Genomic DNA, 24180 nt, shown 5'->3' with positions numbered 1-24180 from the left:
CATTATTCTGTCTAGCACATGGACAATAGGAGCGTGCATTTTTGTTTGCTTGCATTCACATCAACACGGTAATGGTGCATAAGAAATGAAGTAATTACAGGGAATGTGGGGAAAGGGATGAAGGGCAATAGAGGATTCTTCCCAAAGCAAACAGATTATTCTCTACTGCTTTGAGCTGAGTCTGGCAAATGTATTAACTATTACAAAATATCAACCTTATAAAATGAGAAACTTCAAAATATGCTGAACTGTTCTGTTTGAACATGACAAGTCAGAGACTGAATTTGTGAGAACTCTGGACTCAGAGGAATTATAAATACCAGGAGAAAAACATTTTCATGATAACATCATTCCTTAAGGAAGAAACACCAAAATACAAAGATGCCCATCTTGCTTGTGGTGACTTAAGCACGACAGGCACTAAGTCATAAATGAGGGCCTAAATTCAGTCCTTAGGGGCCGGAGAAATAGTATAGTGTGTAAGGCTGCCTGCATGGGGCCAACCAGGGTTCAATCCCCAGCACCCCATTATGGTCCTCCTAACTCTGTTAGGAGTAGTTCCTGAGCACAGAGCCAGAAATAACCGCTGAATACCACTGTTGTGGCTCTCACACCAAAATAAATAATTTTTAAAAACCTCAGTCTTTAACTTTTCTGGTTGTTTGGTATTGAGTCAAAAGAATTCTACTATGGATCTTACAATTCCAAGTTTCCAACCAAGGGAAGAAACTGAAATTCCATTCTTCTTTCCACTTAAATATGTTCACTGAGTTGCATTCTATGTTCTTCAATGGGAGCAAATATAGCTCTTTGCTCTGAATCTGACACACGTCTCATGCTGACAGTTCCTCCATGACCAGCGAGCCGTACAGAGGCACAGAGCCCGTGGCATGCCAGGGGAACTTTGCAGACAAACATTCCGTAACAGTGGATGCTGTTTCCCCTTCATTTCTTTAAGAAGCCCAGAGATCACACCTGGGGCCCCACATGCCAGGCATGTGCTTGCCCATGAGCCATGTCCTCGCCTCCTTCCCCCCTTTCATTCTTGTCTCCCACCTTGCGTGCTTGTGTGCTCCGCCTCCCAGACGGGGACTATGCTCTGTCTCCCAGGGGCATTTTGTAAGTGAGCTACACCTCCTCAGTGGTTCTCCCACTGTCACTTCTATTCTTTATTTTTCATTCATTCCCAGGTCCCATGTGCCTGCCAGCTCTGGCTACTCCAGATCAGCAGCTTCACAGCTGCACCTGCGAGGTCTCAGTAGTGGTCGAGCCTAGACAGTCTGCTCCCTTGAGGTCACTGATGTCACTGATGAGGCAAAGCTGATGTCAGTTCCTGTGCCTGAGGGAAGCTAGTGGGTGGGTGAGTTACATCAGTTCCTGGTTCCTGTCTTCAATGATGGCCATATGAGGCCACCAATACTAAGTCCCTAAAATGCAGTAAAGGCTATAAGGAATGAACAAAGAATATGGAAAATACATGCAGAAACAGAATGAACAAGCGAGGAAAGCCATGTGCAGAAGTCGGAGTTCTCCCTGAAGGGTGACAAAGGGCAAAGGAGGGGTCGGTTCAAGCTGGGGCTTGAATGAGCAGCCAACCCAAGCCACTGCAAGGGCAGCTTTGCGGCAGGCCCCCTGCCCTGGAGGAGAGGGTCTTCTAGAAGGGCTATTTCCAACTGAGCCCTGTAAGGGACAGAGCGCAGGAGAACTGTGGAGGCCCTCAGAGGCTTCAGACCCCATGGTGTGAAGTGGTGCTGGCCTCCCCAAGACTACCCACTATGGGGGAGGGTGAGGGTGGTGATCACGTGATGCCAAGGATCAAACTCAAGGCATGTGCTTACTACTCAGCAATCCCTAGCAGTACAATCGCCCACCACCACCCTCTTGGGCCAATCTATCTTTTTTTTTTTTTAACAGTTACAGACTTACAAACTTCCATGTTTGCATTTGTCATACAATGACTGAGTACCCATCCCTCCACCAGTGCCCAGTATCCCTCCCAGCATCCCCACCCCAACCCTCCCCCATCCCGCACCTCTGTGGCAGGGCATTCCCTTTTGTTGACTCTCTCCTTTTGGGTATTGTGGTTTGCAATAGAGGTATTGAGTGGCCATTGCGTTCGGTCTACACTCTACTTTCAGCACACATCTTCCATCCTGAGTAGGTCCCCTAAACACCCTTTACTTGGTGGTCCCTTCTCTATCTGAGCTGTCTTTTCCCCAGCATGTGAGGCCGGCTTCCAAGCCATGGTGCAAACCTCCTGGTCCTTATCTCTACTGTTCTTGCATGTTAGTCTCCCATTCTGTTACTTTATATTCCACAGATGAGTGCAATCTTTCTATGTCTGTCCCTCTCTTTCTGACTCATTTCACTTAACATGATACTTTCCATGCTGATCCACTTGTGTGCAAATTTCATGACTTCATCTTTTCTAACAGTTGAGCAGTACAATCTCTTAAGTACTGGATTCCTTAATCCATATTCTTCAGAACAGCTTCTCCCCAGCTCACATCCAAGTGAGTGCACCTTTATGCTAATTATCAAAGCATATATGTACATACGTGTATATATGTGGGTGTGTCTATATATCTCTATATATTATATAGACATACAAAAACTGCCTAAATATGCACTTTCCCTGAGGGGAGAGCACCCCAGGCTGTGTTCAGTGCTCTCTGGGCCTACTCCTGACTCTGTGCTCAGGAATGACCCTGGTGCAGGAACTGAACCAGGGTCAGCTGCACACAAGACAAAATCCTTATCCCTTGCACTGTCTTTCTAGCCCAAATGCATTTCTTTTGTTAGAAATTATAGTAAAGGCAGCAGGAATTCATGTTAAAGGCTGCATGTAATGACGTTAAATGCAGGATGAATTTCTTTATGTCACCATAAACGAGTCATCTACAAGCTAGACTCAAAATACTTTACACATAATGAAAATGATCTGTGAGCCATAATTATACTTGAGAAACACAAAACAGCAATCCCAGATTTACTGCCGCATTTGGACATCCAAGGTCACGCAACCACAGGACACTTGATAGACTTGTTTTAAAAAAAATGTTTATTTGTTACAAAATGTTAAATACTAAAGCTAAAAACATATAAATCAGGTCAGGCTATATTAAAATACACACATACCCTTCTTTGCAAAATTATTAAAGGTTGAATTAAACAGACACTGTAAAGAAATAAAGTACCCTTGAGGACATGTTTGTTCTACTGAACTATATTGTTGTAGTGTAGTTTTAAAAATTAGAGTTGAAAAAGTTCACTGACTTAGAGGTCAAATTTATCCAATTCTTGCGTTTTCTGCTACTGCTCAGTATGAATGAAGCCGCCACATGTGCAAATTTCATTGAGCTATGGAAACTTGTATGTCACAAGGCTAGTCTCCTAGAATATGAACACAGAGTCTTTGGAAGTATACAAAAGGCTACAGAAGGTGAAAATGTGGCCAGGAAAGAAAAGGCCCTAATCCTACCCTACATTATCCTTGCTAATTAAAATGATGGGTAATATATTGAAGCAGAAATTGGCATACATCCCTCTAGAAATAATCTTTCCATTAAAAAAGACACTCAAAAAAGAACACTCACTTCTCTCCACCATAGTTTGTAAGTAATTTTTAGTTTCTTGTCATTTTAAATTGAACAAATCAAAGCTACCGAGTCTAGGTTTGCAAACTAATTTGGTAATTGTTCTATCTCTGGGGAGTTAGAACATGTGTGTCTTCGAGTGTGGTCACACCTATTCATCATAAATGCTACATACTCCACACCAACTGAGCACCAGACTCCAAACTCAACGTCCACTCAATACAGTCTAAAAACTATGGCAACCTAAAAAAATGGACTAACGTCTATTTAAATGTTAGTTTCTTCAAGAAAATATTTTCTATTCCTCTAGGACTTACATTTTCAACTTCCTAGATTAAAAGTTAATGAGTTAGAATTTTAAATGCTATGATTCGCATGAGGATAAGAATATGTTTATGAGGAACAAAAGGCCGTTGCTGTCGGTCTCCTATGCGGACGCATTCTAGAAAGCTACAGTTCTATTCATACAGCTCTAGTCCTTGTCAAGTGAGATCTGTTGGAAGCTAACTCAAGTAATTAATATGAGAAACATGAAGTGTATCCCAGGTATTTTCTTCAACAAAATTCAATGAAAATCAAGTTTCTCAGAAGATCTACATAGGATATGTTTTCTGTTTTACTTCTTTTTGGCTTTTGGGCCACACCTGACTATCCTCCAGGATTAGTCCTGGCTCAGCACTCAGGAATCACTCCTGGCTGGACTCGGGGGACCTTATGGGATGCCAGGGATTGAACCTGTGCCAGCCGCATGCAAGGCAGGCACCTTATCCACTATACTATCACTCCAGCCCCTTCTGTTTAACTCTTGACGTCCAATGATGGATTATATTTCACCACAATGGTACAGTACATTAGCCAAACTTTTAATGAGTAACACTGAAATTATAAAATGAAGTATAAATAAACAGTTTGGTTTTCTACCTTGCAGCTTGTGTGAGCTTTTGAGCAGTTTATCATGAACTGCTATAGAAACTATAGTTCTGTCTTCTACCTTAATACCACATTTTCCACATATAATCAGTCTGATTTATAACCATTCTTCAACTCACCAGGTAATCTCAAAAGACAAAACTCCTGCTACTCTTAGTCAAATATCCTTGAGTTCCTTAGAAAGAATGAAAATGATCATGCTATGGACATCCTAACTTTGGTACATGTGCTAGATCGAGTGTTAAGCCTTTGACAACAGAGTCTCTCAAAAGCACCATATCCTCTATGTGCATCTTGATAAATGTATCTGAAGGTCACATTGATCAGTTATACTTTCATCAACATCCTGGTTTAACACAATGAGCGAGAAAAGTGCCTGTAGGTCTGCGTCAGAGCCAGGGTCGTGTTTTAAAGCTAAGACAACATGACCATGTCTCACTTGACAATTGAGATGATAGTGGCAGCCCTGATGTGGTGCAGACAACCCTGAAGATGGGAACCCCATGTATTCTCTTCTTCAGCAGCCCCCTCCTTCCTCTTCCCTTGACTACGCTGCCTCTTCCATGTTCAGAGACAGTGATATCAGAGCAAGAAAAACAGTCCAGATCCTTCAAGGGGACATACATGACTTTGGGGTACACAAAGCAGAAATTCGAGCCCTTTTATCATATAAGAATTTCAAGGGCTGGGATGTGGCTCAGCGGTAGAGTGTATGCCTTACATGCCTGGGACCTGGATTCGAGATCAGGTGCCACAATAAAATGAACAACAAAAAAGGGATTTTCAGGGTGTACCACTATCGAACCAAATGTGAGCCTTTCTCAGTGTGGGCTAAATGGTCTACACAGGCTTCATGGCCCAAACAAGCCCTGGTTAGGTTTCCTGCCTGAGAGAAATCCCAGGGCAGGGCCAAAAAAAAAGGTGGCTCAGAAGGGCCGTGGTTCAAATATGGTCACTGACTTCGAATCAAGTAACACTGCAAGTTCAAAATTCCAGGGACATCTCTATTTATAAAAATTCAGATCATCAGTCTTCCTCCTAGATTGCTCATTACAGAAATAGTCATAGTGAGTCTTTAAATGCACCTTAATAGAGCAATTTTGCAGACATGGTAAGTGTTAAACCTATACAATTTTTAAGTTCAAGCATATATTAAGTGGGAGGGGAGTTAACATCACTAAAGCAATAGAGCATCTTAAATGGCAAAAGTAGCTGTATCACAGCTTTATATAATTGGGTGAAGCCTTACTTTTAGTCTATGGTATATTTTGTTCCCTTTAAAAATCTCAATAGTAGGCTTTTTTCAAATGGAACTAACCAACACATTAAGTTGCTAGTGATTTTTTTCCTCCAATGCCCATATTGGTTTAGATCACAAGAACTTTTCTGGTACCCCAAAGCATCCCACTGTTCAACAGCATCATCATCATCACCACTGCCCAAAGTGGGATTTATGAAAGCTCTAGTTACATCACTACGCAGCGACACTTCCTCGAATGAATATACTTCCTGTATTCCGCAAGCTGCTTCAAGTACATATTCGATGGCCATCTGTGCTTCTCCACAAAACTGCGTTCTTCCACTGAAAGTTTCAGAAAATGAGTGTTAATTGGATAGACTTCAATTTGAAACTAATTTGGGTAATGACTGCAGATTTCCTATTGACTATTGATTTTCTGTTGTTCCATAACCCTTACACTTCCCTCAAGTTTTCCAAAATCAGTGAACAAAGTTTTAGGATTTATGTTACAATGAGATACACAATTGTACATGTCTTGTGCACTGTTTCATCAAGCAGATTGAAACAGTGAACAAGATAGGCTGTTGTCCACTTAGGTTCCTTTTAGGTTCCATTTCTTATTTCCCTGGAGAGGACTAAAAGACTCATGTCTCCATTTCATTTGTTTCCTTGGGAGCTAACCCAACCCCAACCCTTTTGGGTTCTCTCCATCCTCTTTCACCTGCATGAGTTCTCAGGTCCACTGAAGACACAACCACAGTGGTGAGCATCCCCTCCAGAGTTCTGCCCCCACTGTGTTTTCTGAGCCTGCTTCTTGCTTTGTTGTGAGTCCTTCACTCCAGCAATTCACCTGGATTGTTTGCTAGTCTGGGTGATGCTTGCTGAAAAGGTACTGTGAGGGACAGAGCTATTGCTCCTCTATTGTACAGTGGAGAGCGCGTCTGCCTTGTATGCGGCCAACCTGAGTTCAATACCTGGCACCCCATTCAGTCTCCTGAGTCCTTTAGGAGTGATCCATGAGTACAGCCTGGTTGGTGTAGTCCCCAAACAAATAACAAACAGGCATTCTGGACACCTCCTTGTGGCCGTTCTATCCTTGACTTGGGATATAATTCTAGGCTAAAAAACTGCCCCTAGAATGTTGAAGCATGTCACATGGCTTTCTTATTTCCTGTGTGTGTGCATGCATGTGTGTGTGTGTGTGTGTGTGTGTGTGTGTGTGTGTGTGTGTGTGTGTGATTCACTTTGGTCTGTCTTTCTAGAGTCACTGTTCTCAGATGACCTGATACAATTGCTGTTGTCACTGGGCCAAGAGCTTAGTAGTTTCTCTTACTCTGTTGACTTTAGCACTTAGAGTGTGTCTTTTTATTATTTCTGATCATTTTTTTCTCCACTTTTATTAAAAATATTTGATTTGGGGGCCAGACCTGGTGGCTTGCTCAGGGTCATTTCTGAACTCAGCAGGCAGGAATCAAACTCAGAGGGGGTCAGCGTTCCAGTGTGTGATCACGTACATTAGCCCTTTGCACCATTTCCCTGGCCCTTCAATTTTTTTCTGTATTAATATTACTCAGGTACTTCACCTCTTACATTGAATTTTTACTTAAAAAGGGGGGGAACTTTCTCTCCTTCTCTTTACTATTCTGTCTTACTTTGGGGAGTTTTAAAGATTTTCTTAACCTTGTCTTTTAACTCTTTAGTTTTAGTTTTTTTTTGGGGGGTGGGGGAAGTTGTGTGGTTTATTTTTGTTTGTTTGCTATCACACTTAATATCCAAGAATCACTTCCTTTTCTTTTATTATTTTTAATTGTGGTAAATATATCACAAGTGAAAATAATATATATTATTTTATATATAAATAATATAAAATTATATATAAATAATATATAAAATAATATATATACACACATATTGCAAAGATACTATCTTAACCATTTCTAAGTGTACAAGTTACATAAATAAGCACACTCATGGTACTGGACCACCAAACTCCAGTATTCTTTTCATCTTGAAAAACTAAAATTTTAGGACTGAAGCAGTAATAAAATAGGTAGGGTGCTTGTCTTGCACACGGCTGATGTGAGCCAGGAGTGATCCCTGAGCTCAGAGCCAGGAGTAAGCCTTGAGCACTTCTAGGTGTGGCCCTAAAAAACCCACCAAACAACCACCACCAACAACAAACCCCCCTAAAACTCTACAGCCAATAAACAACACCCTTATTCCCTGTTCCTCGGGATTTGGCCTCAACCCCTCTCCTCTGGTCTCTACTAATCAGCTGCTTCAAGTGTAACAAGTGCACCAGGGAGTAAAGGGAGCTAAGGAGAGGGGCGTTAAGACGTGTGCTCATGACAGAACACGGGCTTCTCCAGAACGGAGAGGGCCAGCAACAGCCCAACTAATATCTGACAGTGTGAAAGTCCACTCCTCGGGGGGGCTGCAGGAACCCCAGACACACACCTCAATACTGCTTCTTTTTAAAAATAGAACATCCTGGGGCTGGTAAGATAGCACAGCGGGTAGGTCCCTTACCTTGCATGCAACTGACCTGGGTTCAATCCCTGACATTTCCTATGGTCCCCTGAGCATCACCAGGCACAACTCCTGAGTGCAGAGCCAGGAGTAGCCCCTGAGCATCACTGGCTGTGGCCCCCAAACCAAGAAAGAAAGAAACAAAGAAAAAAGACATTCTGTGTCTGTTTTTATCAATATAAGTATCTTATTTGGGGGAAGATACTCATTTTAGAATCCACTTTTAAATCAAATTTTCTCTCTGTTCCTGTAAGTTTCATCTCATCAGTTTTTATTAATTTGACTTTGGTACCCATCTATCACGGTGGTCACTGCTGCCAATACCTACTGATCCTCAGCTCTCTCTCTCTCTCTCTCTCTCTTTTTTTTTTTTTTGGTTTGGTGTTTTTTGGGGCCACACTCGGTGGTGCTCAGTTTTCTCCTCGCTCTGTGCTCAAGAATTACTCCTATAGGTGTTTGGAGGACCACATGGGATGCCGGAGATCAAACCCAGGTTGGCTGCACGCAAGGCAACCCCCTCCCCGCTGCGCTATCTCTCCATCCAAAACATCCCTTGATATTTTGGAGACACTGAACAGCTGCTGGACAACACTCTGGGCAACAGGTCCACTGCCTGGAAACCATACTTAGGAGTGACTGCGCAGATAAACGGTCCCGTGTGATCGCCCCTGTGTGCTTTTTCCTGGAGACCAGAGAACGAAGCCGTCACTTCCTGAGCAGAGAGTGGCGGCTGCAGTGGCAGATGCTGGGGGGCCGGGCAGGCATCTGGAACCGAGATGTGGATGGAGGCCACATTTTGCCCAGCTCTAACGCCCCTTCCGGCCACACCTGCCGCTCCCAATCTGGACACGTGGGGCAGTTTCCCTGGAATAAGCCTGCCGGCCCTTTTGAGGACAGCGAATAGCAGCTGCTTTTTGCAATGCGATGGAGTTTCCACAAAAGCGTCTCACACACTTGCCTAATTCTATGTTTGGTCTGTGAAGCTGGTTCTGTTTTCTGAAATACCAGGTCCCCTGAGTTTCTCGGGCTTTCTGGGCCTCTGTGGGGTGAATTGGCCTGATTCTAATCCGAGCCCCTCCGTGGGCTTCAAGCTTTCCTCTAGAGGTCGATTTTCATTCTCTGTCTACCCTTTGACTTCACCTATTACCATTCAGACAAACAAGGTCTGGACTCAGGCTGTGAGATATGGACAGGAAGAAAGCACCTCTTTTTTTTTTTTTTTTTTTTTGCTTTTTGGGTCACACTCGGCAATGCATAGGGGTGCCTCCTGGCTTATGTACTCAGGAATTACCCCTGGCAGTGCTCAGAGGACCATATGGGATGCTGGGATTCGAACCCAGATTGGTCGCATGCAAGGCAAATACCCTACCCGCTGTACTATCGCTCCAGCCCAAAAAGCACCTCATTTCTGAGGGAAATGAATTCTAGGTGTCCTTAGGGAAAAAAGGTGACCTGGCCCTACTCCCTTTCACTAGGATAAAAATAGCAGCGGCAGCAAACCAGGAGTGCTGACCACCTGGACGGGCCCTCTCCCACTCCCGACCTCTGCATGTGCGTCCATAAGAAACCCCGAGAAGCAAAGCTACCGCGGCTGACCTCTGGCAAGTGAGCCACAAACACAAACAAACTGAACAAACCTGCCTCGAGACAATACAATACCAAGCTGAACTCAAGTGTGAGATTAGTGAGTCTATAAATGCCACGGGTACCCGACACTCCTGCACTGTGTGTTTGCATGAGATCCTACTAGCTCAAGATGACGCATCTTCCACCACCTGCTTCATGCGTCCAGGCTGGCCATGATGTGAGATCTTCCCTACTCTTACCATCTCACTTCTAAACGGGCTGCAGAAGAAATAGTCCCAGAACACCACGCACAGAATCCCAATACTAGCAGGACAATTTCTCAATCTACAGAAGCTACAGGAATCGTGAAGAGAATCCAAGATTTCACCCTCTTATGCAAAAAAATACAGTAGAAATGATATTTGCACTTGCATGTTTATTGCAGCACTATTTACAATAGCCAGAATATGGAAAAAACCTGAGTGCCCAAGAACAGATGACTGGTTAAAGAAACTATGGTCATCTACACAATGGAATACTATGCAGTTATTAGAAAAGATGAAGTCATGAAATTTGCATACAAGTGGATCAACATGGAGAGTATAATGTTGAGTGAAATGAGTCCGAAAAAGAGGGGCAGACATAGAAGGACTGCACTCATTTGTGGAATATAAAGTACATAAATATAATGGGAGACTAACACCCAAGGATAGTAGAGATAAGGACCAGGAGGATTGCTACACGGCTTGAAAGCCGGCCTCCCATGCTGGGGGAAAAGGCAGCTGGTTTCTTTAACTGAACCAAGAGAAACAGAGGGAAGCAAAGAGCGTTTCATGTCTCCTTTCTTTTGCGGCCCACCCGGTGGTGTTCAGAGGCAGCGCCCTTGGTGCTCAGAGGAGTGTGCTGTGTTGGGGGTCAATGCTAGACTCCCCCAGCAGAGCCCCAGATCCTGGCCCCTGAGCCATCTCCCGGGTAGCTGTTCACATCTTTAAGGGCAAATTCCTCGTCCCAAGTAAGAATCTGAAATTCTAACACATGCAACAGATCAAAGCAGAAGGGCTGAGGCCAGGGGCAAGTGCAAGGAGGAAAAGCACATGCTTGGCGCTGAGTTGGCCCCTGGATGGCCCCAGAACACTGTACCCTGGGCCCCGCATTGCCGATAGGGGCCTGGGCCCCACCCACTGTTACTTTACACTTCTACATTAAAGAAGTGTAAACTAAGCTCAGCTAACAACAACATTAACACAGAAGGCATAACATCAAAGCATAACATCAAAGACATCCCAATAGCAGCAAACCAGACTGGATGGGAATGTAACGTAGAAGTCGGCTAAGCTCAACTAACATTAACACAGAAGACATGAAATACTCAGGGAGCCCTAAATGAGGTGAGGGGGAAGGTCATGGAAACGTGAGTTTCAGCTCCCTGTCCATCTCTACACTCTCTTCCCCTCTCCATATCCTTGGTCCTCACCCTGGAAGACCTTTTATTGGAGGGTGTTCAGTGCTCAGGAAATCACTCCTGACCCTGTGCTCAGGGATCATGCCTGGTAGTGCTTGGGGGAGCTTCTGAGGTGCTGGGTTTGAACCTGGGTCAGCTCATGCAAGGCAAGTGCCCTTCCTGCTGTACTGTCTCACCACACCCTTAGGAAACCTCAAAGCACTTCCAAATGTTCCTATCTGAGTTGAACAGTTTTCACCCTGGTATCTCATCTCTCCTTTCCTTTTTTTGTCGTACTCTGAGTCTCTTCAATGGAGCACTGTGAAAAGGCAATGAACCTATCTGCTCATGAACATGCTAGTCTCATTTCCTTTCTTCTTCTGAGAAATCAGCAGCTCACCTTTTGGTTTTAGATTTTGCAATTTACTTTAAAAAATCATTCTGGGGCTGGAGCGATAGCACAGCGGGTAGGGCATTTGCCTTGCATGTGGCCAACCCAGGTTCGATTCCCAGCATCCCATACAGTCCCCTGAGCACTGCCAGGGGTAATTCCTGAGTGCAGAGCCAGGAGTAACCCCTGTGCATCACCAGGTGTGACTCCCCTCCCCCCAAAAAAAAATTCATTCTGGACATCCCACCACCGCCACTGTATAAGCTCATCTACTGGCCCAGCTTCAGAGACTCATGATTAAAACTCCGAAAAGATCAACCAGCTGCCAAACCCAGCTTCTGCCCAAAGCCCCGCCAGCCACACTCATACCTCAACAGCTGCCGCCACGCCTATGGCCGGCCCCTGCAGACTCACCACAGAGCTTGACAAAGATGCCAGACTGCCCACAATTTCAGGTATACTGAAAACTCCAGTGTGGGCGACTCCCCACTCCCCTCCACCCCTCACCGTGGCCTTCCAGAAGCCCTGGCAGACATGCCCACATCCCACCACTGCCTGCCATGTAAGCTCTCTGCCCAGTTACATTTTCCGGAGCTTCTGAAGCATAACATCAAAGACATCCCAATAGCAGCAAACCAGACTGGATGGGAATGTAACGTAGAAGTCGGCTAAGCTCAACTAACAACAACATTAACACAGAAGGCTCAACTAGCAACAACAGCTCAGTTAACCCTCAGATAAGAACTTAATGTCCCTGCGGTGAGATACAACAATGTCCACAATTTGGTATCTTTTACTGAAGTGTTTTTTTTGATATTTCCAGTAGCCATTTAAAATATAAAATATAGAATAAATTATTGTGGGCCTGCTATAGGGTAGGCTTGGGGGATGATTGGGAAAATGGGGACAATGGTGGAGGGAAGGTGACAGCAGTGGTGGGACTGGGGTTGGAATATTGAATGCCTGTAACAAATGCATCATGGACAAATTCAAAACCATGGTGTTTAAACAAAGCAGAGGGGGAAAATCACATTCTGTAAACTATGCTCAGTAATTTTTGTAACACTCTAATGAATAAAAAAAATTAAAAACTATTCCTGGCATATAATGAACTTCTAGACATATTAAAATTAACAGATATTCAGCACAATATTAGACATAATAAATAATTGCTACAACTCCTTTAGAAAAAATATTAATCTGTCCTTTGAATTTTTCTTCTAACTTAGGTAGTTAAAACCAATATTGTTTACTACAACAAAAATGCAACTGAGGCCACCTTATGTACTACAGAAAAGAACAAAAAACAAAAAAGCTTGTAAAAATAGATGATCGCTATAACACAGCCATGAGAACTAAAGTGGCAATGCATTTAAGTGTCTTCAACGACCATACTGTAAAGCAAAGGAGGAGTTTTCACTTATTTTTGTTTGCTTGCTTTGTTTCAGGGTGTGCTCAAGACTTAGTCCTCAATCTGCACCCAGGAATCACTCCTGGTGGGCGCAGGAGACCATACGGGATGCCAGGGATCAAACCCAAGTCAGTTGCATGGAAGACAAAAATTGTACCCTCTGCAGTATCATTTCAGCCCCCTTTTCACTTATTTTTCTCTATTCCTAAAATGATGTCTCAAATATAAGAACAAAGAACATCAAGTTTTCTATTTAGAAAGAGTAACTGGCAATCTACCTGAAAGATCCTGAAATTCAGGCTTCTGGCTGAAGATGAGGTAGTTAGTGGCAATGAAATGCAGTAGCCAGGTTGAAAGGCAATCGGAGTGGTGGAACTGCAAGAGAAACGGAGAGTGAGACAAGACTGGCTGCTGAACGTCAGAACGGCATGCAGGCGCAAAGGGCCAGTGAGAGCTTGGGGACTCCTGAGTCCAACTTAGGGTGTCTACTGGTGTTGCAGCCTTCAGAATACTGTGATGGAGAGGAAAAGGCAGCATCATTATTAACACAGAACACCACAGCATTCGACAAAGAAAACGCGAAAGGAGTAAGTTAGTGCTGGGGCAGCCGAGGGCCTTGAAGCAGCTGCTCGCAGGTGTCACTGACAAACACTATTCTGAGTTCTGGAGAATTCCGTGTCAGCTCGGCTCCACACCACGCAGCGGATCCGTGTAACCAAGGTAAGCCTGTGATGAGCCATGTCTAAACAAGTTAATGAGGACCGCATGGCCCATCTGGAGTCCGGTTTCAGTGAGTGGCCATTCCCGTGAGGAAGGGCCACAGGACAGTCACTCCGGGCAGGGTTTCCCTGTGCATTTATCAGTCACTCCCACATGCTGTTGCTGTGGAAACTAGGAGCACCTGGTCAGGTAATCAGGACCCTGGTGTCCATCCAGTGCTGGCCACTGGTGCACTGAACCTCTCAACTATGACAACAGTGAACAGTTCCTATTACTGTGGATAGATGCATTCTTCCTTCCTTCCTTCCTTCCTTCCTTCCTTCCTTCCTTCCTTCCTTCCTTCCTTCCTTCCTTCCTTCCTTCCTTCCTTCCTTCCTTCCTTCCTTCCTCCCTCCCTCCCTCCCTCCCTCCCTCCCTCCCTCCCTCCCTCCCTCCCCTCCCTCCCCCGCTCCCTCCTTCCCCTCCTTCATTCCTTAATTTGGGCCACACATAGCTGTGCTCAGGGCTTATTCCTGGTTCTGTAATCAGACAACACTTCTTGCAGGCCTTGGGGGGAGGCGGGGGGAATCACAAATGGGGCCAGGGATCAAACCCAGGTCAGCTGAGTGCAAGGCAAATGTCTGACCTGCAGTACTATTGCTCCAGGCCCCATTCTGGCCATTTTGGGGGAGGACCCATATCCTAGAGATGCTCAGAGATTACTCCTGGCTCTGCACTTGGGAATTATTTCTGGTGATGCTCAGGGGATTATATGGGATGCCAGGGATTGAACCCAGGTTGGGCTGTAGAAGGAAAACACCCTACCCGCTGCACGATCACTCCGGACCCCATTTGACCATTCTGAGCGCCAAGTTTAGGGGCATGAGGCAGCCTCAGAGCACTGCATCAGCAGCTCCACGTCCACGACCATGTCACCCCAAACTCTGCACCCACTGAGTGAGCTCTCTCCTTACCCCTCTTGGTGGCAGCCACTAGTGTTTTCCATCTTGGTGAATTCTAGGTATTTTATTAGGCTGAATTATCCATTTGCCCTTTTTCCAGCGTTTTATTATACTTAGCAAAATATCTTAAAGTAGCATCTATCAACATTTCATTCCTTTTCTTTTTTTGCTTTTTGGGTCACACCCGGTGATGCACAGGGGTTACTCCTGGCTTTGCACTCAGGAATTACTCCTGGCGGTGTTTGGGGGACCATATGGGATGCTGGGAATTGAACCCGGGTCGGCTGTGTTCAAGGCAAATGCCCTACCTGCTGTGCTATTGCACCAGTCCCCTTCATTCCTTTTAAAAGTTGAAAAATACCACAATGGATGCTGATGCTTCCTCCCAGTCCATTAGCTATTGATGAAGAGCCGTCTCCACTTTTAGGCTAAGTATGGCTCTTTTGTATGTTGTGGCCAGGCCACACCCAGCAGTGCTCAGGGCTTATTCCTTGCTCTGCACTCAGGGGTCACTCCTGGTAGTACTGGGGGACCATATGGGGTGTTGGGGATCAAACCCAGGTTGGCCCTGTGCAAGACAAGTGCCTTACCCGCTGTACGATCTCTCTGGCTCTTAGTACAGTTCTTATAAAGACATACAAAATAATCCATTTTTAAAAAATTCTAGTTTAATTGCATTTTTGCTGTTTTGGGCCACTATTTCTGGGAAACACTCAGTGATGCTCAGGGTCCATCTGTGGTGCTGGGAAAAAACCAGGGAAGGCTGCAGTCACCATGCTCAGAGCCACCTCTTCACCTCAAACATGCTGATTTAAAGACAGGCTTCTCGTCTCCATTCTGTATCTTACCACACAACCAGCAGTGCTCAATGGTACTCCCAGCTCAGTGCTTGCTCCTAGGGGACCAATGTAGGGCCTAAGACTGAACCTGGGGCACCAGAATGCAAAGCTTGTGCTCCTACGGGCTATCCTCACAGCCCTATCATCTCAAAAAAGAAATTTTTTTTTTTGTTTTTTGGGTCACACCCAGCAGTGCTAAGTAAGCCCCTGGAGGTTCTCGGGGACCACATGGGGTGCCAGGGAGGAAACCTGCATAGCAAGGCAAATGCCTTATCTGCTCTACTATATCTCCGGTCCCCTAATGAGTTTTATAAGCACAGCACAGTGAGACCTGGTGAAAGGAACAACAAAGTGTACACATCTCCTAACGACACCTGAAACTTCACAACATGTCACTACAGGAGTAAATTAGAGAACAAATGAGTCGGAACCCAGTGGTCTCTATAAATATGCAAGGACCAATTCTGCATTTTCCCTGGAGAAGCCCAGGGGATGATAATTTGGGGTGAAGACAATGTGAATTCTACTTGTTATAATGCTGATACGACAAGCATAGCACCATACTCAACTGACTCAAGTAAGGGGGTGTAATTCAGTTAAAAAACTTGACCTTTGTCAAAGGCGATTTCCTCCCGCCTTCCCCCAGCCTCGAAAGGAGTGCTCACACACCTTTTCCAAACCCCGGGCTTCAGAGATCACTGAAGGGGCATGCTGACTGCATCTAACCCAACTCCCCAGCTAAGACTAGCACACTGCGTAAGAAACAGCAGGACAGCACAGGTTCAATTCCTGGCAGCACACAGTCCCCTGAGCACCCCAACTACGTTCCTCGAGGTGCCCATCACTGCTGGAACCAGCAGCCCAGCATCCTGGGGCCGTGCAGAATGGACGGCCCCATTGGCCGAGAATTGCTGGTGCGGCCCCTGAACCTACTCCTGAGCCCTGTTTAGGAGGCAACAAAAGAAGTGAAAATACTGTCAATAAATCTTACAAGAGGGCTGGGGATGGGTTCAATTCCCCACCCCTGCAAAATATCAACACAACTCCAAGTCTTAGAAGATTCAGACAGAAAAAACAAAATCAAAACGCTAGCTCTGTAAGGTGGATCACCTTGGCTTTCTTGAGCAGATCCACGATGTCGAGGTTCATGGCCGCCAGCTCCCGGCTGGGCATGCTCTGCAGCTGTGTGATGATGAAGAGCTCACAGATGTGCTGCAGCCGGGACACCTGGTACATCTCCGCACAGATCAGGAGACACATGGCCTGGAAAATGCCAGCTGCACAAGAAAGGAAACGCAAGCAAAGGGAACGTGAGGACTTTATGTGCATGAGCTACAGCAAAACTACAGAGCACAAAGAAGCAATAACAAATGGGCGACCTTGTTGCCCCACGTAGGATAAGCAGAATGTTGGGGGAAAAGCTTAAAGAAAATCCACATTCTAAACTCTTCCTCCAACCTGAAAAGAGTCCATTTGGGTCTGCACATGCAGATGTGAGTCTATGCATTGAGGGTTCTTTTCTTTCTTTCCTTTAATTTTCTTTTCTTTTTCTTTTTTACGCTTTCACTATTCTCCAGAGGGCATTCTTCAATCACTTTTCCACTCTCAACTCTATCATTCTTTTCTGCTTTCTAAACAAATGCAACCTTTGCAAATCTTCCTTCCCCAGCTTTAGTCCCCTGGTTCTTGCCTCATGTATTTATTACGGTAAAATGAACACAACAGAATTTGTTACTATTTCTGAGTGTTCAGTGGGTGGCATCGACTCTGCTTTTCGAACATCACCATCATCCACCCCCAGAACTTTATTACTTTCAGTCCCCAACTAAAACTCGGCAGCCATCGACTACTACTTCCCAATCCTCCCAGCGCCTGGCTGACACCCAGGTATTTTCACTTCCCTGTGTTTCATGCAACTCTTCCCTCCCCTCCTCAAATTCCTTACATTCATTCCAATGTAAATAGGGTAGCAGGAAAATGTGAATGTAATTTAATGTAATTAAATTTAATGTAATTACAATATTTTTAAAAGTCTTTTTAAAAAAATTATTTGGGGGGGCACACTCATCGATGCTCAGGGGTTATTCCTGGCTCGGTACTCAGGAACTACTCCTGGTGGTGCTTGGGGGACCATATGGGATGCCAGAGATTGAGCCTGGGTTGGCCGCATGCAAGGCAAACGCCCTTTCCGCGGTACTATGGCTCCAGCCCTTAAAAAATTTTTCAGTTAACTGTTTTTTGTTTCATTTTGAGGTCCCATTCCGCTATGCCTGAGGCTTATTCTTGACTCTGTGTTCCGGGATTACTCCTGCAGGGTCAAAGAACCCTATGGGGTACCACGATCAAAGCCTGGTCAGCCGTGTGCAAGGCAAGAGCCTGGCCTACTGTACTATTACTCCACAATGAAGAGATTTTCTTTCTGTCACTTTTTCAAGGCAAATAAAGCAATAAAGAATTTGCTGTTTAATTTTGGGTTTAATTTCAGTGCTCCCATAGGGAGCATCCCCAATATTCTGATTATTCACTTTAGAACATTTTCTCACCAAATAGATTTTTTGAACATTTCTCTAATTGGCAAGATAAAATACAAAATTAATAGTTCAATTACTCTGGGGAGAGGATGACTGACAAATTTGAGTCTACTGAAAATGTTTTATTTAGTACACAATTTTCCTACTATTGAAATAACAAAATTAGCAACTCTTATTCTGATAAGAACCAATGCTTTCATTTATATCAAAAATGGTAAAATCTTTTTTTTTTTTTTTTTTGCTTTTTGGGTCACACCCAGCAATGCACAGTGGTTACTCCTGAATCATGCACGCAGGAATTACTCATGGCTGTGCTGGGAATCGAACCCGGGCCGGCCACATGCAAGGAAAAAGCCCTACCTGCTGTGCTATCACTCCAGCCCCAAGAAAATCTTTAATACTACACAAACAACCTAACTGGCTCCAACAGAGTCCTTTAAAAAAATATAAAATAAAAAAATCTTTAACTTAGGCATCATCATTATAATATTATTAGGAATGGTTTCAGGCATATAATATTCCAATTCCACCAGTGTTCAGTGTCCCTGGCAAACTTTTATTTGATTATTATAGTTTGGGTCACATGCTGCAATAGCATTGAAAACAGTCTTAAAACTAGATCCAGAACAGAATAAATTAAAAGGTACAAGGAATTTTTCAGAGAACTTCTACGGCTTTTCACTAGAGGGCACCTGACCCATTTAAAACAAGACATTCCGAAAACAGCTGTAGAACTCAAAGTGGAGAATCTGAAAAGACTGTGAAACGCTGGTTTCCTGCCATGGCTGTTGGGGTTCCGGACCAAGCCCCACATCCTTCGCCTCTGACGCCTCCGCCTAAGTGCTCTTTCTAACTGTGTTTGGGGTGGTGGGAGCCATCTGGTGGCCAGAGCAGGAGGGCAAATCAAGGGGACACCCGTGCCTGCATCCAGGCCTTCGATTTCTGCCTCTAGGTGGAGGAACTGACCCAGAAAGATCTGTTCCCAGCCAGGTGGCCCGGGGCAGCCCGCTCTAGGCCAACAATGTGAGTATTCCGCATGTGAAGAGGGAATCAATCTAATAACACAGTGCACATTCCGAACTGCAGACAACACTTGAGACAAGTCAGCTTTAGAGACTCAGGCCAAGTCAGAAGATGACCTTGAAATCCCACATCCTGGGGCTGGAGTGATAGTACTGCAGGTAGGGCACTTGCCTTACACACAGCAACCTGGGGTTCACACCTGGCATCCCATATGGTACCCTGACCTCTCCAAGAGTGATTCATGAGCACTGACTCAAGAGCAAGTCCTAAGCATCACCAGGTGTGGCCCCCAAACCCCAAATAAAAAAATACTAAAACCCATGTCTTAATATTATGTCCATAAGAAACCATAGTATTACAAGCCAGAAAAAAATTTTTAAAGTAATGAACTTTTAAAAATGAAATAAAATAATCAAGTCCCTCATGCTGGGGCTGTGGCGACAGCCCGGGTCAGGGGTGCCTATCTTACATGAACAGAAACCTCCCAGATGCCTGAGTATTAGGAGTAGTACATGGTCCTGCCCAGTACCTGAGTGTTCCACTGAGCACTGCTTGGGAGGGCATCCCTAATAAACAGAACCCCCATTTTCTGACCAAAGTGATGGCCACGGAGGTGTCAGAAAACTGAACCCCTCAATCAGCACTGAGAGTCACAAAAGCAGTTTCCCAACGCTCTCCTGGAGCTCTGCGATCAAGTGACCACTGGGTACCGAGAGACACCTCCGTCCAGGGTATCTGCAGGGACCACCAAGCTGCCCCTGAACTAACGGTTCCTCATGATCACACCACCATGTCCACGATGCCAGCCCAAAGAAGGTAAATCTCACAGAGGCCACTGACCAGGATGTGTGGGCAGCAGGGTTGTGAGCTAGAGTCCGCCGTGTGCCCCGCTCACCTGGGCAACAGGAATCGGTGTAGAGGTACTCCAAGAATGACAGGAAGGTCTCTTTGGAAACACCATAAACGGGAATCAGCACACTCTTGGACTCCATGTAATTCCCGTTGAACATGGCCGCCATCACTTCACAGCGGGCCACCAGGATGGCCCTGTGGGCTGGCACTGTGGTACCTAGAAGGTTCGAGAGGGAGACAGAGCTCTGTGAGGACAGGCAGTGCCTTTCCTCCCGAGGAGAGCAGACTGTAACGGGCACAGCGGCGGACAGAAGCCGAGCAGAGGAGTTGGCACCCAGAGCCTGCACTTCACGTGCCCCACTGCAGGGCAGCCGAGACAAGTGCTGCGAACTGACACCCGCAGACAACCACCAAGCCCAGTGAGTGACAGACTAACAGACATGGCGCGGAGAGCACCGTCCAGCCCAGGAAATCCTCAATGACCTTAGTAACACCCGTGTGAGATGCAACAACTACCAGAAGATCTCTTACACTGATCTAAGCTTTGACAATTCCATTTGTCCTTGTGTTGTCAGAAACAGTATGAAGTCAATCTGTCTGCGTCTGCTAAGGGAGCAGGCTAGGGTCGTGCGTGGGCACTGGTGGAGGGAAGGTTATACTGGTGGTGGGACTGGCGTTGGAACACTGAGTGCCTGAAACAACTGTAGTATAAACAACGAGGTAAATCACAGTGTGAGAATAAAAATGTTCTTAAAAAGTTAAAAGGTGATGCTGAAACCATCATTTGTCAAGTCGGCAACCATTTGTTTCTTCCTTGCTATTTCCTGAAGACAGAAATGTTGAGACAAAATGTTTTACTGCCTGATTTTATAACACAAAGTCTATCCTTTCCAGCTGGCTTCAAATCCCACCACCCACCACAACCTGTACGCTATGCTCCAGAAACCTTTCTTTTATTGGCCAAACACACAGAACAGTTGAATCAGTTCACCCTGATTAGGAGGCGGAAGCAGAAGGAAACCGTTTCTCCAAACCATTCAAAGAATCATGGAGGGAAAGAAGAGGGAAGCTCGTCCAGAAAAACTGCCAGGCACTGACCTTGCCTCAACGCTTCCCAGCAGGTTCCCTCCCCTGGGAAGCTCCCCGAGAGGAACATTTCCAAATCCAAGTTACTGGCTGAAAGGACAGTAGACAGCTTGTAAGCGCCAGGCTGCTGTTCCCACAGCTCCAGCTGGAGACCAGGCTAAGGTGGGGGTGAAGCCAGTTGCCCAACCCTCCCAGCCAGAAACCCCGAATCTCCAGCCAGCCTGCAGGAGAGCAAGAGCAGATTACCAGACCCTGGTGCCAATCATCCCGCCTGGTGCAAAAGATACAAAGATGAGAAAAGCAAAGTGCTTCGGCTTCCGAGCTGTCAAACGTTTACTTTGTCGGAAGACACCAGAGTCCTTGAGAGTGACAAAACTGACCCCTCCCAGAATGTCCCACTATGACCGGAGCTGATTCTCTGCTGCCTTCTATAATCTTCCACTGTATGGGGGCAGATGTTGGCGATGATCCTTCCCTGGCTTTAAGTTAAAATAAAACATCTTCTGGAGCAGCTCTCATGCCCAGGCAGGCACGAGGGCAGAGGGTGGTGCCCACACTCCACTGGCACTCCGCGCCCAGGCCCCCCTCTTTCAGCCAGTGCCCTTCCTGCCCGCCTGCCTTTGAGCCACCTGCCCTCAAAGTGACCGTGTCCTCTGAAGGGGGCGGGGTGACCGGTTTCCACAATGAAAGCATGTTGGTTAGACTCATACACAGCAATTAGCACTGACTGCAAACGGGTAACACAACTTGACTTGTAATTTTAAGGCCTTAAAACCTCCAGGAGAGCAACCTGAAATTAGAAAAGGAAAATTGGAAGCAAGCCAACAAATCAGATGACTTATCATCTTGGTTAAGAAGAACTTAAGAATAGCCCAAAATAGTAAACAGGTAGTAGCTGTGGGAGGAGTTTGGAATGTAGGGATTTTATCTTATTGACTTTTTTTTTTTTTTCTTTTTGGGTCACAGGCGGCAATGCTCAGGGGTCACTACTCAGGAATTCCTCTCTCTAGTTGTATTATTGGTCCGGCCCCTTAAATTTTTTTGTTGTTTGTTTTACCATTTTCATTGACACACCGAGATTTGTGACACTGCTAATTATATTTTTCGTGCGTATATCATTCCAATACCACACCCATCACTAGAGAGCACCCTTCCCTCCACCGGTGTCCCAAGGGTCTCTCCCCACTGCCCCCTATGGCATGTAAGCTCAATTCTGTAGATCAAACTTCCAGTACCAATGACTTTGGCCATTTGGTGTTCCCTTACTATGTTTCTTTTATTGATTGATGTGGTTCATAGCTTCTTTTGTTTTTCTGCAGTGCCAGGAATCTAACCCAAGAGCCTCACACAGGGAGGGCATGCATTTGACCACTGAGCCACATCCTCGCCAGACCTCAGAATTTGAGCAGAAATGTTTCCAGATAGTATAGTCACAACAATTACAAAACCTACAACAAAAATCTCAGGCCTGTGGGCTGGAGAGAGTACAGTGAGGCGCGTGCTTGCCTTGCACGAGGCAGCCCAGGGTTTGATCTGTGGTATTACATATGGTCAGTCCCCCAAGCACCACCAGGAGGGATCACTGAGCACAGAGACAGGAGTAAGCCCTGAGCACAGCCAGGTGTGGCCCCCAAACAAAAACAACCCCCTTCCCAATAAACCCTGAGGCCTTAGCAGCATTTCTAATACCCCACTTTAAGCTCTAATTTGGAAAACTATTTTACCCCCGGTTAAGAAATTACTAAGTATGGCTGGAGACATAGTGAAAGTAGTTCAGCCATGGGCCCTGCGGCATGTGCCCTCGACCTCCTCCACCACACAGAGTGCCCTAAGCACGGAGTCAGGAGTAAGGTCTGAGCACTGCTGGGTATGGTCCACAAGAGTAACAAAAGAGCTGAAAATTTATTCTGGGGGCTAGGGGTTGTTTGTACATCTACTTTGTAATTGAAAGGTAAACATGTTATTTGAAAATGTCAAAGCCTAAAATATTTTCTTGTAGTATTCACTCAGTTGTTACAGCTTTGGGGATTTGGGGTTTTGTTTTTGTTTCTGCAGGGAGGTGGTTCGGGGCCACACCGAGTAGAGCTCAGGGCTTATTCCTGCTCTGGGCTGAGGAGAGGGGGTTCTCCTCTATGAGGCGCTGGGAACTCAACCAGGATCGGCCATATGCAAGACAAGAGCCTTAATCCCTGGACTATTCACCTCTCTGCTCCCATAGAGCTTTAGCGAAATTTTTTAAGGAAAAAAATGAAACAAAAAATGTAATGTTCAAGTTTTCTAGAAACTTCGCCTAAGTTATCAGAGGTCTCTGATTCTTATTTCCCTAAAATAAAATACTACATCCATCATACTTTTCTCATACTGCTTTCCAAGTTTCCAAGTGAAAATTTTCATTTTTCAATTTTCTTGAACAAGAAAATTGCCTTGTTCAAGACATATTTAGAATATCACACAAGTACATTCGATATAAGTTTATAAGATATATTACCACAGGAGGTGGCCTGGAGTGATCATATAGCAGGTAGGTCATTTGCCTTGCATGCAACCAACCTGGGTTCAATCCCTGGCACCCCAGATGGTCCCATGAGCACAGAAAAAATATATATATACTACCACAGAACAAAAAGTGAGAAAATTCAATGTTGTTTTGTTTGGGGGCCACACCTGACAGTGCTTAGGGATTACTGCTGACTCTGTGCTCAGGGATCACTCCTGGTAGGTCTCAGGGGACCATATGGCATGCCAGGGATCATACCCACGTTGTCTTTGTGCAAGACAAGTGCCTTACTGCTATACCATCACTCTAGCCCCTAGGAAATTCAATTATGTTAAAGTAGTTTTCATGAGACACAGATCCAAATGTGGAAGGGAAACCCTTATCTCTCTATCTAAGGGTTAGGACCAGTGTCAGGGACATGGCGCAGAGGTAGAGCACGTGCTCTCCATGTGTGAGATCCAGGGTTCAATTCCTGAGACTGCCAAGAAAAGGAAAAGAACCATATAAGGCCTAAATATTTACCAAGATTAGTTTTAGAGCAGCTGACATATGGTCTGGATTGCAGTTCAGTGAAGGGGCTTCCACAA

General features: G+C 45.3%; 1 protein-coding gene across 1 annotated transcript in view; it reads right to left on the bottom strand.

Annotated features, from left to right (window-relative positions):
• Positions 1-3044: 3044 nt before the first annotated feature.
• RHOBTB3 (Rho related BTB domain containing 3) overlaps positions 3045-24180 on the bottom strand; it is a 63402-nt gene continuing 42266 nt past the window's right edge. Inside the window, exons 9-12 of the mRNA XM_055139451.1 lie at positions 20054-20227; positions 16715-16881; positions 13383-13479; positions 3045-6108 (exon numbers count right to left, since the gene is read on the bottom strand). Coding sequence (XP_054995426.1) covers positions 5993-6108; positions 13383-13479; positions 16715-16881; positions 20054-20227 — 554 coding nt within the window. The 3' untranslated portion in view covers positions 3045-5992. The remainder of the gene's footprint in view (positions 6109-13382; positions 13480-16714; positions 16882-20053; positions 20228-24180) is intronic.

This window comes from Sorex araneus, chromosome 1 (genome assembly GCF_027595985.1).
Source record: "Sorex araneus isolate mSorAra2 chromosome 1, mSorAra2.pri, whole genome shotgun sequence".
In the NCBI taxonomy this organism is placed as follows: Eukaryota; Metazoa; Chordata; class Mammalia; order Eulipotyphla; family Soricidae; genus Sorex; species Sorex araneus.
Note: the sequence above shows the minus strand (reverse complement) of the source record. Positions and strands in the feature narration are given on the sequence as shown.